At 34.1% G+C, this 17,617-nt stretch overlaps 1 protein-coding gene across 4 annotated transcripts in view; it reads right to left on the bottom strand.

Moving 5' to 3' along the window:
* Positions 1 to 17,617, bottom strand: part of ADGRB3 (adhesion G protein-coupled receptor B3) — a 743,596-nt gene that overhangs the window by 340,072 nt on the left and 385,907 nt on the right. For all 4 annotated transcript variants that reach the window (XM_031667688.1, XM_031667689.1, XM_031667690.1 and 1 more), the window contains 2 exons: positions 1,620 to 1,769; positions 606 to 681 (listed from right to left, as the gene is read on the bottom strand). In XM_031667688.1, the coding sequence (XP_031523548.1) occupies positions 606 to 681; positions 1,620 to 1,769 (226 nt within the window). The remainder of the gene's footprint in view (positions 1 to 605; positions 682 to 1,619; positions 1,770 to 17,617) is intronic.

The following is a 17,617-nucleotide window of genomic DNA, read 5'->3' as shown; positions in this document are numbered from 1 at the left end:
GATAAGACAGTAAAGCAAATAAGTTAGTTTTGGTAGAATTACTATTTGTAATTGTTTTTAATATCTGGGAGGAAAGAAATTAATAGCTTTCTTCCAGAAATAGTCCTCTAAATAAACAGCAGCATTTTTAAAAAATGTAGCTGTAACTGAAAATTTATTTCAAAGCAAACTAAGATCTTGTGCAAATAAACAATACCATGTTTTCCCAGTCATCATGACACTCCTTTACTTTCATGTCATGTTGATGAACAGTACCATTAAGCACAACTAAAGGGAGAAGACAGATTAACTTTACAGTGACCCATTCTATTATACACACTTGTGATTTTTCTTTTCTTTTCTTTTCCTTTTTCAGAATCCAGGCAAGGTATTATTAGTCACAAAAGTATTTGCAGGGCTACAATCAGACACCAAAATTATCTTTCCTAGTTGTTTTGAAATGCATAATTGCTAATAGCCTGTTCATTAAATTTGTATTTTCTATTTCATTTAAGAAAAATCCCTTTGTATTACCACAGCTTGTTTGACTATTTTTATAGAATGAGCTCTAATCACATTCTGGAATAATTTACAAAATTACAACAGTTTATTACTTTGTAGCTTACCTCAAAGTGGGCAAAATTAGATCTAAGTTTTTGTATAGTACTGCTCCAAGAACAAATACAGATGATTCATCTAATTCTAGAAAGAATAAAATTTGAAGTATTAGCAAACGGCAAGAAAATACTATGTCTTATAAAACTTTAATCTGCTAATTACAAGATAATTCCAGTACTTCCTTATGCAAAGATAAAGCCTGGTAAAAAGAAATGCATTCCTAACCATGCACGTTAATGATAGCTCTTGAAGATGTTTTTCTATAGTTTTGCATCATGAAGGAAACTTCCTTTACCAGGTTGAGACAAGAAGCTGCCTGAGTCTCCATTTAAGAGTTTAATTTCCCAAGGATATCAGAAAAGAGAACCAATTCTCTTTTGGATTTTTACCTTTTAAGGTCGAAATCTGCAAAAGTGACCACGATGTCACTTTTGAAAAGAGCCATTAATTCTAAAGGCTATTATAAATGTTCTAAAAACTTAACTTTTTCTCAAATTTGTTTTCTTTTAAACTTTATTTTAAGTTCAGGAGAACATGTGCTGGTTTGTTACACAGGTAAACTTGTGTTGTGGGGGCTTGTTGTACTGATTATTTTATCACCCAGGTATTAAATTTGTTTTTGTATGCCAAAATAATATCTTCAAACCAAGGCAAATTTTAATGAGGCAGAAATAAAAATGACATTGCATGGAAAATACAACACATTTCAATACCTAAAGGTAAAATATTAGTCCACATGCTTTATACGGGGATAAAACCATGAATATTGAAACTTGACCATGGCAAGCTCAGGTTGATAATTTGCACTTGTATACTTTTCACACTTTAATAGACTGTTTTATTCAGTAAATTCAGAGACTTTTGAACCAAGAATAAGTTGTCTATATTTAGAAAATTAGTTTAACATAATGATTACAGACTATTTCTAAACTGTTTAATGTGTGAAGATTTATACCTAATTTCTAATTAAATGACTTTATCAAAAATGTCTTGTTCAAGTTCACATTATTTCAGATATTTACCTTTTGATGACACCGGAGTGAAAATGCTTTTTGGAATTACTACCCTATCTTCTGAGTTTCTTGCCCAGTCAACCATTCCCTTCCGTCCTTTCATTGGAAAGTTGATGTCTGTTAGAACAGAGGCTGCAGGAAGCTTCTGAATACTAGCCACTATTAAAAAAGAAATAATAATTTCAACTAAACTTGCTTTACATTTTAGTGTAATCAATATTGATCAAGGTAAATCTTGCAGTATATTCAAAATAAAATTTCAAGTCAAAATTGTATTTATCAGAGCAACAAAATAACTATGTCTTCCTATTAGACAAAATTTTTCATTAAGGTTGCTGAATTTTACTTATCAGTCTTAGTTTTTGTTGCTTTCAGTGGGAATCATACAATCTTTGTCAATAATGGAGTGGATATTCTGAGAATATTAACAGGCACTGCTATACTGATTGTTCATGATTGGTCTCTATTTTAATTGTCAGAAACTCATACTGTATTTTTAAAAAACATTTTGATTAACAGACTTGACTAATGGATTGAAATTTGCATTTAAATCTGAATTTTGTCTTAAGAAGAAATTTTCTGCATTTTCATCTGAACATTGTCTTTGGAACAAATTTTCATGGATTAGATAGGGTACCCTGAAGAAGTGGAGAACAAAGCCATATTACTTTTGGAGATAGAACTATCAGAATCTATATAACAATGTCAGAATTGCAAAAGCAAAATAATATGTAGGAATAGTGATTAAATAGATTAATAATAATTCTTCAAACTTCTCTCTAAAATTGAAAGTAAAAATGTGTGTGTATAAATATATATATGTAAACAGAGAATTGTGTCCTTAATACCAATAAATATTATAATGCATATCAGAAAATGTATGAATAAGTTTAGTAATATTTTAATATATTTTATTATATTTAATAGTTATATACAAATTTATATTACATATACATTTATAATGTGTAAAACTATGATGATAAATACTCCAGAACTTCTAGATTATAAGCATTTTCAATTATGAAGTGTAATTTGTAAAACTTTTGGATAGGTCCACACTTGTTCTACATCATATTTTCAAGTATCCCCTGGAGAATTTATACAGAAATATGATGCAGACAATTGTAAAAGCTATTGCAATTGAAAAGCTAAAGTAAAAATTCATTACACTCCTCATAAGTGAATTTCATTTAAAGGAATTTGTAATTTAAATAAGGAGGATGAAAATTAAGAGTTTAACAATATTAGTTGTATAAATATATTACTGCACTACTAACTTAGTTTCAAATTAAATTGGTTATTATTAGTACATCACATTAGTGAAGGTGTACTTTATTAAAGTTCTTTCAGGTGATTAGTCAATCCATTATCAGCACAGGATGGAATTTCATTTATCCTCTAATATGACATACTAAGCTTTAAAAAGTATTGTGTAAGTAATGTTAAAGGAAAGAGGGTACCGGGTAACATATAAATAAATTACAGATGTCAAATGCTGTTTTGGGATAACAGTTCTAATATAGTTTCTTTAAATTTTAAAACAATATACTTTTTGCTATCCATAAATAAGCCAGTTCATCTTTCCTACAGGGTCCAAATCTCCGCTGTATATAGATAAACAGGTCAGTAAGTTAGTAGGACATTCTTTAAGCATTATTCAATGTTTAGAATTAAGTGTATCTACTGTTACATGCCTTAACTTTAACTTTCGATATCTTAGGGTTTAGAGGAAATTTATTTCACTTCTTTGCTCCAAAAACTGCTGAAAAGAAAAAAAGGCTTTCTGATTGTCATACAACTAGTTTCTATTTAAAAAGAGAATAAAAGATATATTATTGGACCCTGAGGTCTAATAATTTCTCTGTCTCCATATACATTAGATGGAAAACAAAAAACAAACAGAAAAGCATAACCAATGGATGATATTCTGTAAAGGAATGGAAAAGTCTATTAGGATCACTAATTTATGCAGTAAATCCCTTAAATTGCATAGCTTTCAGTGTGAGAAGTGCACAAAAATAAACACATATTTATTAATTATAGTTGGAATGTAATGGAAGTTTTTACTGTTATAAGTACATACACATTCTAAGTGGTTTGAGATGTTTGCATGGATGGTAACTAACATCCTGAAATATGTCTCTGTTTCTTAGGGTATTTTATTTCATTTCATTTTTAATTAGCAAGTCAAAATTATATATAATTATCATGTAAAGCATGTTGTTTTAAGTAAAGCATGTTGTTTAAAAATACGTATACATTGTGGAATAGCTAATTTGAGCTAATAGTATAAGTACTACCTCACACACTTTTCATTTTTTTGTGAGATGAGAACACTTAAAATCTACTCTCTTCGCAAAATAGTTCTTAAAGTAGTATGAATCGTTCAATAAATCCATTATGAAAAGGATATACTTTCATACACTGATGAGATTCACATTATACCTGTGAAATTATCACCATACATGTTTTTACAAATACGAAATTTAAAGTTATACATATTTACCTCTAGACTAGATAGGCAGACGTCTAAAATAGCAATGTGGTTCTTTATGACCCCTTAATAATAGATAAGAAAACCTATTTCCATGTAGCAAAGGTAATTTATAGATGACTTTTACTTCTTTCTTTTTCCAGTTCCTGTACCAGACACTAGATCAATCCAACCTTCAATCCCTTTCCTTCTTCAGAGTTTAACTGTCAAAACACTCAGGTAAAATTTTGATGCAGTTAACATCTTTAGGGAAATAGGAAGCTCATATGTTAAGTGAATACAAAAAGAGGTAAGATTTAAAAATGTAATGCTTAAACTACGTGTAAGTAAATATGTGCCTCATGCTGATAAAGGGACATAAATACAAAGCATAAGTGCATAATCTACATATCTTGCTTCTGTAACAATTGTTGAATTAAAACCAGTCATTGTGGGTGTTTAGAAGATGGGGCAGCTTTCCTCTAACACTAAAAAAAACCCAAAAAAACAAAAGCCTTTCTTACAGAATATTAAAGTACTTAAAATAAATCTCAAAGGACTCAGTGTCCCTGAACAAATAGGCACATCTTGAGTGCTCCAAGAATTATCCTAAATTTACTGTATCATGTTTTCATTACAACACTAGATTTGATTTCTTATGCAATAAAAATAGGTGACTCATCACTGATAAACCTTAGAGAAAAACCAGCTGCACTTCCATTTTGCGATTTCAATACTTTCATTTTGAATTTGGATAGGCAACATAAAATTCCTTTGAGAGCATCATGTCCTTTATTGGCCAAACTTTCAAACGATTCAGGTTCAGTATAGATTTCTGTTCATCAGAAAGCATAGGGAATTTTTGCAGATGGGTTTAAAAGCACATGAGCTGTTTTTCTTGGTAACCAGTGAGCACTCCTTTGATACACCAAAGCAGGATAATAACCTTTTCCCTGCGGGAACTAATGAAGTTTTGGCTGTATTGAGGTCCTGGAGGATGAGGATTCCGTCTTATTCATCCTTGTTGGGAGTGGTTCACATACAAATTGGAGGTAATATGATGCATCAGTTGTATTATGGACAAGAATGGAAGGCATGTGAAAGAAAAAGTCTAGGAGCAAGAATGGAAGAGTGGAGGGATGAAGGCTGTAGGGATGAACAAAATGGACAAAAGCCAAAATGTGAGAACAGTGGTCACTACAGTAGCTCACACAGACTTATGATCTGGATCCAATATCCAAATCCCTGATTTTTTAGGGTAACCATTTCTCCTAGATTTTACAGATCTGTCTGGTTTATTCCTGCTGCTTTGTATACTTATTTATAGCATCCTCTATCAGTCTCAAAAGTTTCAGTTTGAAAGATAAATTCCATGTTCATCTTATAAGTTGTATGACTCAGCAAATTGCCTAAACTCTCTGTGTCTCAAAATCTTTTTCTGCAACATGAGAATAATATTATCCATCTACCTCACGGCACTGTTGGAGGAGCAAAAAAGTTACTATCAAGAGCTAAGAATAGTTCACCTAGAACAGGGTTTGGTGCTTGAATGGTCCCATGTCACTGTTGTCTATTATTACTGGAGCAGGTTTTCCATTATCAAATCCAAGAGAACTACCCCATAGTGTGTCCATATCATTATAACATATTTGACTATGTAGCTTACATTATTTTTTGGTTGTCCTTCAGTGATCCTAGGCATGAGATTATATATTCAAAACTTATGTTGATTATATTCATATAACAAAAGGCAGGAACTACACTAAAAATAAACAGAGTTTCTCCTTTAGCACTTAAATATACCACCTGGGAGTTACATAAGGGTTCCTTTTTACTTAATCTTCTTTCCTTTTCCCTTCATCTTTTCCTTCCTTCCTTCCTTCCTTCCTTCCTTCCTTCCTTCCTTCCTTCCTTCCTTCCTTCCTTCCTTCCTTCCCTCCTTCCTTCCTTCCTTCTTTCTCTCTCTCTCTCTCTTTCTTTCTTCCTCTCTTTTCTTTCTTTCTTTCTTCCTTTTTCTTTTTTCTTTCTTTCTTTCATTCCTTTCTTTTTTCTTTCCTCTCTCTCCTTCCTTCCTTCCCTCTCTCCCTACCTCCCTTCTTTCCTCCTCTCCTCTCCTCTCCTCTTCTCTCCTCTCCTCTCTTCTCTTTTCCTTTTTTTCTTTTTGAATCTGCCAGAGGGAAGGGGTTGCCTTATTTGGGTACACAAGATCAGCCAGGTTTAAAAAAAAAACTTGCCTCAATAGATGAGAGAATCACTGCATCAAGAATGTCAAATTCACTATTTCCACTGCAGTCAAGACCATAAACTGCAAAGAGCACTTCAAAAGCATTGCATTTAAGCATCAACCTAAGTGCTTAATGCAGTAACTCAAGTTCCATACACTCAGTTGATTAAAGAAAACACTCATGCAATGGCACCTCATCACCATAAACAAATGTTTCAGGGGATACAAAATAACTTTAAGGACTGTCTTAAAGACCATCCTTTTTATTGTTGCCTTATACTGATGTTTCCAATATATTTGAAGTTTGCATCATTTTTCATGTTGATTCAGAGGGAACAACTTACAAACGGAAACTTGACTCATCAATAGTAGAAAATTGCCCAGTTATCAAAATGGAATTGTTTGTGGAAAACATCACTCAATATCACTAGATGGTCACCTGTACTGTTTTGAAATTCTGTAAGAAAAATACAGGGTCAGGAGAGAATGATGCATTGCCTCAGTGTGTTAGAAAAGCATCTATTTGTTTTGTTAGTGTATCCATAGCAAGCACACAGGAACTGAACTGAGTCTACATGTAGTATCACCCACTTGGCATTAACAGTTTTTTAAAAAACATGACTTATATATTTACATAGCAATGCTAAGTACCTTGTAAAATACTAAAGGCATATGGGAGGGAAGGGAAGGATAGCTAACATTTATTGAATACTTGTATGACTCTGGTAATCTTCATTCATTTCTTACTTCATTCAACAGTATTTACCAAATGCCTCCTCTGTGTTAGGCACTGTTCCTAGCACAGCATTTGGCCAAATGCTTTACACACGATACCTTAGTGTATTAGGCTGTTCTCGTGTTACAATAAAGAACTGCCCGAGACTGGGTAATTTATAAAGGAAAGAGGTTTAATTGACCCTCAGTTTTGCAGGGCCACAGAAACTTCAGGAAACTTACAATCATGGCAGAAAGGGAAGCAAACATGTCCTTCTTCACATGGCAGCAGAGAGAGAAATAAGTGCCCAGTGAAGCGGGAAGCCCCTTACAAAATCATCAGATCTCATGAGAACTAATTAATTATCACAAGAACAAGATGGGGCAAATCACCACCATGCTATAATTATCTCCACCTGGTCCCTCCCACGACACATGGTGATTATGGGAACTACAATTCAAAATGAGATTTGGGTGGGGACACGGCCAAACCATATCACTTAGTTAACATTTAAAACATCATGGCCAGGCATGGTGGCTCACATCTGTAATCCTCACACATTGGGAGGCCAAGGCAGGATCCCTTGAGCCCAGGAGTTCAAGTCCAGCCTGGGCAATATAGTGAGACCCCATATGTTTAAAAAAAAAAAATATATATATATATATACACACACACACACATATATATATGTATATATGTCAGGCATAGTGTTGCACATACAGCTAGGGAGGCTGAGGTGGGAGGATCCCTTGAGCCCTGGAGGTCAATGCTGCTGTGATTGCACCACTGTACTCTAGCCTGGGCTACAGAGTGAGACTCTCAAAAAAAAAAAAAATTCCTACAAGCTATCTTTATTAGCAACATCCTTATCATTACTATCAAGATGCTCATTTTACAAATGAGGAGGCACACTGTGATTTTGCAATGTGTGGTGCAATGTGATTTTATGTATCAAATTGACAGCAAATTTATTTTGCCTCATTGTAATATGTTCTACTATGTATAAAAGACAGACATACTGATTTCATTTGAGAAAATAAAATTCTCACTGATCAGTCAGGATATCATAATTAGATACCAGTAAAGAGTGGTGGTTATCAAAAGGGGAAATGCATATATGCTCAGTTTAATTTGCCTACTACAATCTTTATGTTCTAACATTTCTATGAAAAATCATATTTTAGGATTTTGCAACCGTGGTCTGTAAGAAACTTTCAGTTATTTATACAGACATTTCTTCTTGTTGTCCTCTGCACCCTACTCTCCTCATCTATTATTATTTCTGTCCCAAAAGGCTGGGATTGAAATATTCAGGACGTAGAAAAAGAATAGGATTGCTGGAGAGTAACATGTAGCCATCACTTCCCTGGAAACAAAGCAGCTAGGAGGGCATCTGCAAGGACCACAGTGCCCGAGAGAGTTCTAACAGCTTGACCTCCACCATCACCATTACATAGGTTAAGATCTCTAAGTCCCAGAAGTATCCTCACACAGAGATTTAGATGGGAAACATTCTTCACCTTAGGAGTTTATAATTACTTTTTAAAGAGAAAGAGCATGATTCTTTGATACTCAAAAGTAGACAAACTAAAAGGCCAGTCAAGAAAGTAACTATGTAGCCTTTTATGGGTTCATTTTTCAACTTGTTAGTTTTTAATATATATATAGAAACTTTAAATAATAGGCTATTTTGCATATCCCTTTTCAACACAGGAAAATAAACTTGTAAATTATTTATGACTTATCAACTTCGAATTCTTGTGTGTGTGTGTTTTTCTTTTTCTTTTTTGTCCATTAGTCATTTCAAAGCCTGGGCATCTCTGGGCAGTGGGGCACATTTTTGCCTTTTGCTCAAGGGCTCCCTGCCAGACTTCAGCGCTCTCCATTGAGGACTCCCTCAGCTTCCTCTCAGGCCACTCCTACTTTCTCAGCATTTAATAATGTTGGTGTACAGGGTGCACCCAGAGCCATGTACACAACTCTTGTAAGTTTTCTTGGCACGCAGTCACACTCATATTGTGAAAGCTGTCTGAATCAAAATGGAGTCGCCTGTGTGAAAGAAAGAAAAAGAAAGAAAGAAAGGAAGGAAGGAAGGAAGGAAGGAAGGAAGGAAGGAAGGAAGGAAGGAAAGAAGGAAGGAAAAGAAAAAGAAAAGAGAAAAGAAAAGAAAAGAAAGAAAAGAAAAGAAAAGAAAAGAAAAGAAAAGAAAAGAAAAGAAAAGAAAAGAAAAGAAAAGGCAAAAACCTGACAATAGAGTGGGGGAAAGCGATGAAGACAGGATTCTGATGCATAAATGCCTGATAACAAGAAGAATCACAAAAGCCTACAAAACCCACAAGCTTACACTGAGACTTTACACAAAAATATGCTGCTGCAACAATAGCTACCCAGCAACTGTCTGTCCAACCTCAGACTGGCACCACTCTCATTATTGATTCCCATATACAAATATAATTATCTCAAAACAATTATGTAATCGTCCTCATTTTTCCTTTAAAAACCATTATCTTCCTTTAACATTCTAAATATGCACATAGTTTACTATGGCATGCTAATTCTCATTGCAATGCCCATTCTTGAATAAATATTCTTCTTGTAGAGAGGCTCTCTCTTTTTGTTATTTAGGTTGACAATGTTGTTCCTGTCTGCTTTCATGTTACAATGGCAGAGTTGAGTAGTTGCAATGGGGACTATGTGGCCCATAAATCTTAAGATATTTACTATCTGTCCCTTTACAGAAAACACTTGTCTACATCATCTTAGACATACAGTAACCCTCGCCTTATCCACAGAGGGTATGTTCCAAGATCTTCAGTGGATCTCCAAAACCATGGTTAGTACCAAACTCTGTGTGTGTGTGTGTGTGTGTGTGTGTGTGTGTGTGTGTGTGTGTATATATATATAAAAAATAAATTTCTTTTTCCTCATTCACAACCTCAAGGATAAAACAGTCATTCCTATCATAGATCTTAGCAAACTAAACATATGTTTTCTCTTCTTTCCTTATTACCTTGGAAACTAACCTTTTTCCTTAAAGTAAGTACTTTGTTCTTTCTCTTTGGCATATCCAATTGCCAGCATCATTACTCTTTGGAGCTATTATTAAGTAAAATAAGGGTTTTACACAAGTACTGCCATACCTTGACAGTCAATCTGATAAACAGGCTAGCTACTAAGTGACTAATGGGTGCATGGAATAGACAGTGTGGACATGCCAATCAAAGGGATGATTCACATTTGGGGCAGGATAGAGTGAGATGACATGAAATTTCATCATGCTACTCAATGACACACAACTTAAAACTTATAAATTGTTTATGGAATTTTTTCACTCAATATTTTCAAATTACAGTTGACAGTGGGTAACTGAAATCAGGTAAAGCAAAACCTTACATAAGAAGGAACTACTAGCCGGGTGCAGTGGCTCAAGCCTGTAATCCCAGCACTTTGGGAGGCTGAGATGGAGGTGGGATCACGAGGTCAGAGATCGAGACCATCCTGGCTACCAACACGGAAACCCCCGCCCCTCACTAAAAAAAAAAAAGAAATACAGAAACTAGCTGTATGTAGGTGGTGGGTTTCTGTAGTCCCAGCTACTCAGGAGGCTGAGGCAGGAGAACATGAACCCGGGGAGGCGGTTTCTGCAGTGAGCTGAGATCCGCCACTCTCCCACTCCAGCCCAGCTTTGGCTGTGAGCAAGACTGCCTCAAAAAAAAAAAGGAACTACTGAAACTTTAACAGGCTGTTTTTGAAGATGATAATTATTCTTTAAAGAGAAATAAATTTAAAACTTCTCAGTTTTGTCACTTATTTTATTATCTATTGAATGCCTATTCTTTCTATGCTACACATAATATAATGGAGAAATTTTAGGTGATCATAGCACCTTCCTTTTAGTTTTCAAGAAGAGTATGTTTTATGGACTTTTAGAAACAGATACTTATAAATGTTCATCTTCTTTACACAAGTAATTCATGATTTCGATCCATACATGAACACAAAATAAAATGTGATAGAAGTAATTTTTGCATGATTCTCTGAAGATTAAAAACAAATCAATATGGAAAATGCCTTAGGAAATAAATCCCCCCGCTTTCCTCAATCAGTAAGATTACGAACAGCATTCCTGCAGAGGAAAGAGCATTAGATGATAATCAACCAAGTACAAAACAATGAGAGCTTGTGTATATACAGCATTATTAACTCACAGTGTGTGTGTGTGCGTGTGTGTGTGTGTGTATTCATCATATGTTATTTGATACTCAAGGGTGTTCAAACCTTATTAGAGATATAAGTCAGGAATCTAAGAGGAGTTAGGCACCAATGCAGGCAAAAAACAACAACAGGAGGCAACAATGCAAGGACTTCCCAAGATAGCAAATCACTCATTCCCAGAAGAGCAGTGACATTGAAAAGTGTTATAACTTAACAAAGGAAAAGAGATCATTGTAGACAGAAGAATTCATTGTATACATTTATTATCCAACAAACCTCTATTGAGCCCCTATAGTATTCTTTGGACTATCCTAGCAATGAAGAATTTAACAAATGAACAAATACACCTGTGAAAAAAGTCCCTATCGTTATGGGACTGGCATAGTATTTGGAGAGAGACAGACAAGGAACAACTAAACAAAATGAGATAGAAGGTCAGTAATGAAAAATGAAAGATGATGTATTAGGCTTGGCAAGCTATACTAAATAGAGAAAGCTTCTCATGTAAGCTGACATTTGTGCAGACACCTAAAAGAAGTCAGGTGGGAAGCTATGAAGATCTTGAGAAAATGATACAATAGAGCAAGAACTTAGGAAAGACTCACTTTTAGAGGATAAAGAGAAACAAATAGGGAAAGATACCACCAAAATCAGTGGTGACAGAAAGAAAGAGAGAGACAGGAAGGCAGAGAGAGAGAGAGAGAGAGAGAGAGAGAGAGAGAGAGAGAACAACAACAGCGCATTAACTTAGAAAGGGATAGTTTAATAATGAGAGGATGGTTTTATAAGGAGTCAAAGGCTTTATAAGGATTATGTAGAATAAAGAACAGCCTTTGGATTCAAAAAATGAAAACTATACACTAAAATTTGTTTTACATTTAAACCATGTTCTATAATAGGAGTTGACAAACTTCTTTCTACAACGAACTAAAACGTAAATATTTTCAGTTCTGTAGGCTATCAGGCCTCTGTTGCAACTACCTAACTCTGCAATTATGATGTGAAAGCAGCCACAGACAATTCATAAATAAATGATCATGCAAGGAAATATGGTATTTAGTCATATAAACAAAGCCAATATTGAGATTCTTTAATTCAACAAACGTTTACTAATTAGAACCCTTTATTTTCCACTACCAAAGCACTTTCTTCCACAGTCTTTCCCATCTTACTAGAAGGTGCCACCGTGTACTCAGACATTCAAACCATACATTTGGGGATCATTCTTTATTTCTGATTTTTGTCGCCCCCTACATCCCACCCATCAACATGTCTTCTTGGTGTTATTTCTGGAATGTGTCTTCAATCACTGCATTTCCCTCTGTCTCCATTCCATAACCTGCCAAAAGCCACCAGAATCTCTCAACTGAATTAATTCAAGAGCTGTCTGACTGGCTTTCTTTATTTTACTCCTGCCCCTAAATTCTTTCTCTCATAAACCAGAGTTATCATTTTTAAATATAAAGCAGATTATGACTTTTTCTTACTTGAAATAATTCAATGACTGGTCAGTGCTCCTAGAAAAAAACCCAAATCCTAGCTTGAACTACAAAGCTCTGCATTGCTTGGCTCTGTACATCTCTGCAGTCACATTATGCATGGCTGTCTTGTTTGGTGATCATGACTAAGATGCACAGGTCTTTTCTACCACAGGGCTTTTCTTTCTAACTAGAACATTCTTTCCTTGTACTTATTCATGGGTCTCTGCTAAATTATTTTTCCCTTAGCTTGGTCTGTTCTAACTGCCCCATATAAAGATATCCAAGCCCCAATTTCTCTCTATTATGTAATTCTGTTTTTTTACATAGACTTACTCATTTTCTGCCTCCCACACTAGATTTTAAATTCCAAAAGGATGGGCATTTCTCTGTATATTGTTATGTGCTAACATCTTAGCATATAGTGAGTTTGGTGCAATAACTATCCACATGTTTTTAATAGATGAGGTTTACCAAGGGCTTAATTAGAAGCAGTGAGTTTAATATGATCAACTTGTGCCCTGGAGTCAACCAGGCCTAGTTTTCCATTTACTTTGTGAACTTTGGCAAGCCATTTAATTGCTGTTCACTTCGACCATCTGTAAAAATCAATAACCTTTCATTAGGATTAAGTTGGAGGCAGTTAACTCACTCCTTGTACACAGATTCAATTCATGACAACTCTTTTTTATTCTTCACTTTAACCATTCTCTGCCTTATATAAAATGCTGTGGAAGATCCAAAATTAAGAAAGAAAGAGTCCTTGCATTTAAAGAGAATACAATGTAGTGAAAGACATACTTCACACAGTATCTTAAGTACGGGAAGAATAGGTATAAGACATTTTCTTCTTAACTCCAGACCTAATACTAAACTGTCTACTTGGACTTTTTCATTGAATTTCTTCAGGCATCTCAAATGTGATGTATCCAAAGCTCAACTCAGGATTTCCTCCCACTATTCATCAAAATATGCATTCCCTATGTAATCTTTCTCATTTCTGTAAACAGCACCTCCATCGACCCTGTACTCAAGCCAGAAATCCATAAGTTACGCTTGACACATCTATGTCCTCACTTCTTGAATCAAATTCATCATTGTACTTACTGTTTCACTTCTAAAACACAGCTTAAAATTGTCTTCTCATGCCCATCTTGACTGTCACACAGTAGTCCATCAGACCCTATGTAAATTAAAACAACTCACTATGTTCCCTGCTTCCATTGTTGTGCCTTTCCCATTTATTCTCCACACTGCAGCCAGCATAGGTTTTAAGTATAAATTGAATCATGTTGTTCCCAGGTTTCCGGTTATATTTGTATAAGATACGAAATCCTTTTCAGGGTCTCCCCAGCCTGGTCTCTAACTTCTTCCTCTATGTTAGCTCATGACCTTTTCCATTAAAAATTATTCTTCAGTCATACTTTCAGTCTTTCATTTCAACCAGCTCCTCTCTTGGCTAATTATTATATTGGGTCCTGGCTTGTTTATGGATCTCTAGATACTTACTTAATCTTATATAAAAACAAAAACAAAACAAAAGAAAACAAAACAAAAAACATAGGTCCTATACCTTTTTTCGAAATAGGGAGAACTGAAGTATGTGTGCCTAATCAAATAAATTTTTTGAAGAGAGAAAAGGGGTAATAACAGCAATAGAAGACACCATTTACTAAGCAGTTAAATGCTCGTACCAGCATATTCCCTCATTTGATCCCACAACACACTCTGACCCAAGCACAATTAATTATATTTTATAGACTAATTTTGGATCATAAAGAAGCAAAAACATATCTTAGTGGTATTATAGTAGAGATTCATGAGTTTATAGTTGGAATTATGAACAAACTAAAGAATGATGATTAATAAAATTAATACATCAACGTTATATTTGAAAACATCATGTCTTTCCCATATGAAGCAATAGACTATTAAGGACACTAAAATTCAGAAAATAATTTTGGTCTTTGGATTATTAAACAAACAGTCCCCAAACAAACAATATCTTACTCTCCAACCCCACAAACACACACTCTATGATCAAACTGAGTATTCTATTTCACTTTATATAGCTATGATCTTTTTAACTATATAAAATTTACCAGTGAACACTGAGTTCCACAAACACTGAGTGTTCATTAGTAAATTCTATATAGCTAAAAAGAGCATATCAACCAATTATAAATTTGTTTCACCTATGTAGTCTAAATTATATTACAAAATAATATATTTTCTTCTTGGCTAAGAAATTATTTAAAAATAAATATTCCATATTTCTAAAATTCTGTGATTTTAAAGATATTTTAGATTTTCAGAACACATTTTAAATATAATAGATGTTATTTTGGGGCAATAAGGTAAGTATTTGGAGTTAGGGAAAATTAAAAGATAAACAATCAGGGAATTAATTTGGAAAAAGCAAAAGGTGATTATATAAAAAGTAGAGAGGAAGGTCAGACTCTGTAATAAAAAGTACAGATTCTTCAAAAGGAGGAAGGTTCATATTTCAAAGAGGAAAACTATAGCTAAATGGAGATTGAAGATGCTTACTAAACATTTTATAGTAATAAAGAAAAGGCTTTAGTATCCTAGTCTCAATATGTATTCCTACTTCATTTGAGAACCTTGTTAATAAATTCAATGAATCAGGTTTTGTCTGAATTCAGAATATACATTTGGGAATATAACCTATCATCCATTATAAATCACTCCCTTATGAACAGTTTGCTTCTACTTTGTAGTCATCAGCTATGCCTTCAATACAATACCGTCCAGTATAGACAAGTATATACCCTTTAAATCTTGCTATTGTAGGATTCTCAATTCACTTTAATTTTCATTAAAAGGTATCTTCATTCTTTAATGTAACTTTGAAAAAAACCACCTAATTTTTCCTTAAGCCTGTAGTATGAATTTTAATGATATCCAAAACAACTGCATATCTGGTTCAAACACTGATAAGTATTTTAGAAGATACACACACAAACACACATTCCTACCTGCTCTCTCGTGTACATATGCCATAGATCCAAACAAAAGACCAAATTAAAAATATATGCTAAACTAGTCATATAAGAAATTATTTATATATCTAAAGTTAAAGCTGTTCATATGGAAAATTTAATTGCAATGCAAAAGAACAAAAATATGTTTGACTATTCAAAAGACTTCTGTTAAGGATAAAAATGAACTAATTCATTTATAAATTTCAGAGAATGTAGCAATACTACAGAATTATTTGATGCATTTATAGCGATAATCAGCAAAATTTTGCAGACCACAGTTGATGGAGTATATGTTAAGGAAAGAATATAAAATTAAAGCAGAAACTATTTATTTGTATGAATCATTCAAGAGAGCTAGTATCTGACTAATGACAAATAACTGCATAGAAGAATCGCTTTTTAAGATAGTAAAATGCCAAATGCCATTGAAATCTTCATGGGCCCTAACTGCCATTACAGCAGAGAAGGCAACCGTAAAACAGCCAGACAGCACATATGGTTTTCTAGATTGGTCATAATATTGGCCTAGAAGTCTGGGATCTGGGTCTTCCTTGTAAAGTACACAATAAGTATAATATTTGGATTATGTTTTAAATGTAGAATACTAAATGTAAGTAAAAACTTTAGAAGCTCCCTAGAGGAGTGGACTGTGGCTGTAAGGGACTGAGCAGCTTAACCAAAGTCACATAACAAATCAGTAGCACAGCCCATATTTGGTCTTGTGTTTGTATGTGCTAAATATATGTTACCTTTACTCTTGACAACTATACAGGGGAGATAACTTCCAGAAGGCTAGTTAGTCACGGTATAGTCAAGGTTTGCAGCCAGATGTCTAACTCCAAAGCTAGCATGTTTTAAAAGACACAAAATGGCATCCTTACTTGCACTGACATAAAAGCACCAGTCTTCAATCTGAGCCAGAATTTTTAGTTTTCAATTCACATGAGTATTTATTTATTTGGAATTCAGTGAAGGAAGCAAAGGAGAAAAGGAATAATTTAGTCCAGATTTCTTGGTATAATAAACAAATTAAGACCTTTGAAAAGGTGAACTGAAATAGAAAAAAAAAATGAAAAATTGTTAAAAGGGAGTCAATACCTCTTTTCTCTTCACTGGTTATTGTTAAATAGGCAGACCACTATTTCCATAAAGATGAGCAATTATTACCATAGAAACAGTTAAACTGTTATTGTTTTTTATATTCACACAAACTCATAGTAGCATCCTTTTAGTTCATTTGAAGAGCAAAGTTGAAAAGAAGGCATATACATAACTTTACTAATTTCAAATCATTGCAATATAAAACCAATAAAAATCAGAAGTAATATTTTATAAAATTCAAAATTTGTTTTCAACTGACTTTAGATTTCACTTTCCCATCTATGTTATTGGTGTGAATCTACCAGATTTTGAAGGAGTTTATCTCAAAAATAACAAAGAAGTCAACCAGGGAAGATCTATAATTCCAAGATCTTTCATATATGAGGTCTCCAGGGAAACAGAAAGCCACTTGCTGCTTAGTTTCCCATATGGTCTTCTTGCTCAATCCTATCTTTAAAAACATTTTCCTAATTAAAGTCCTCTGAAGATCTCTTGAACTAAGGCAAAGCACCATCCCCTTGATGCAACACTTCTCTTATACCTTCCCTATGGCACACAGGTCGTCAAAAACTTTTTTGTAGAAACTCATGCTCTTCATAGAAAATAAAGAAAACTTCCAGAACAGTGGCTCACATTCTTAATCCTAACACTGTTGGAGGCCAAGGTGGGAGGATCTCTTAAGCCCAAGAGTTCAAGACTAACTTGGGCAACATGGCAACCCAGTCTCTACCAAAAATACAAAAATTAGCCTGGTGTGATGGTGCATGACTATAGTCCCAGCTACTCAAAAAGCTGA

This window comes from Papio anubis, chromosome 6 (genome assembly GCF_008728515.1).
Source record: "Papio anubis isolate 15944 chromosome 6, Panubis1.0, whole genome shotgun sequence".
Classification (NCBI taxonomy): Eukaryota; Metazoa; Chordata; class Mammalia; order Primates; family Cercopithecidae; genus Papio; species Papio anubis.
Note: the sequence above shows the minus strand (reverse complement) of the source record. Positions and strands in the feature narration are given on the sequence as shown.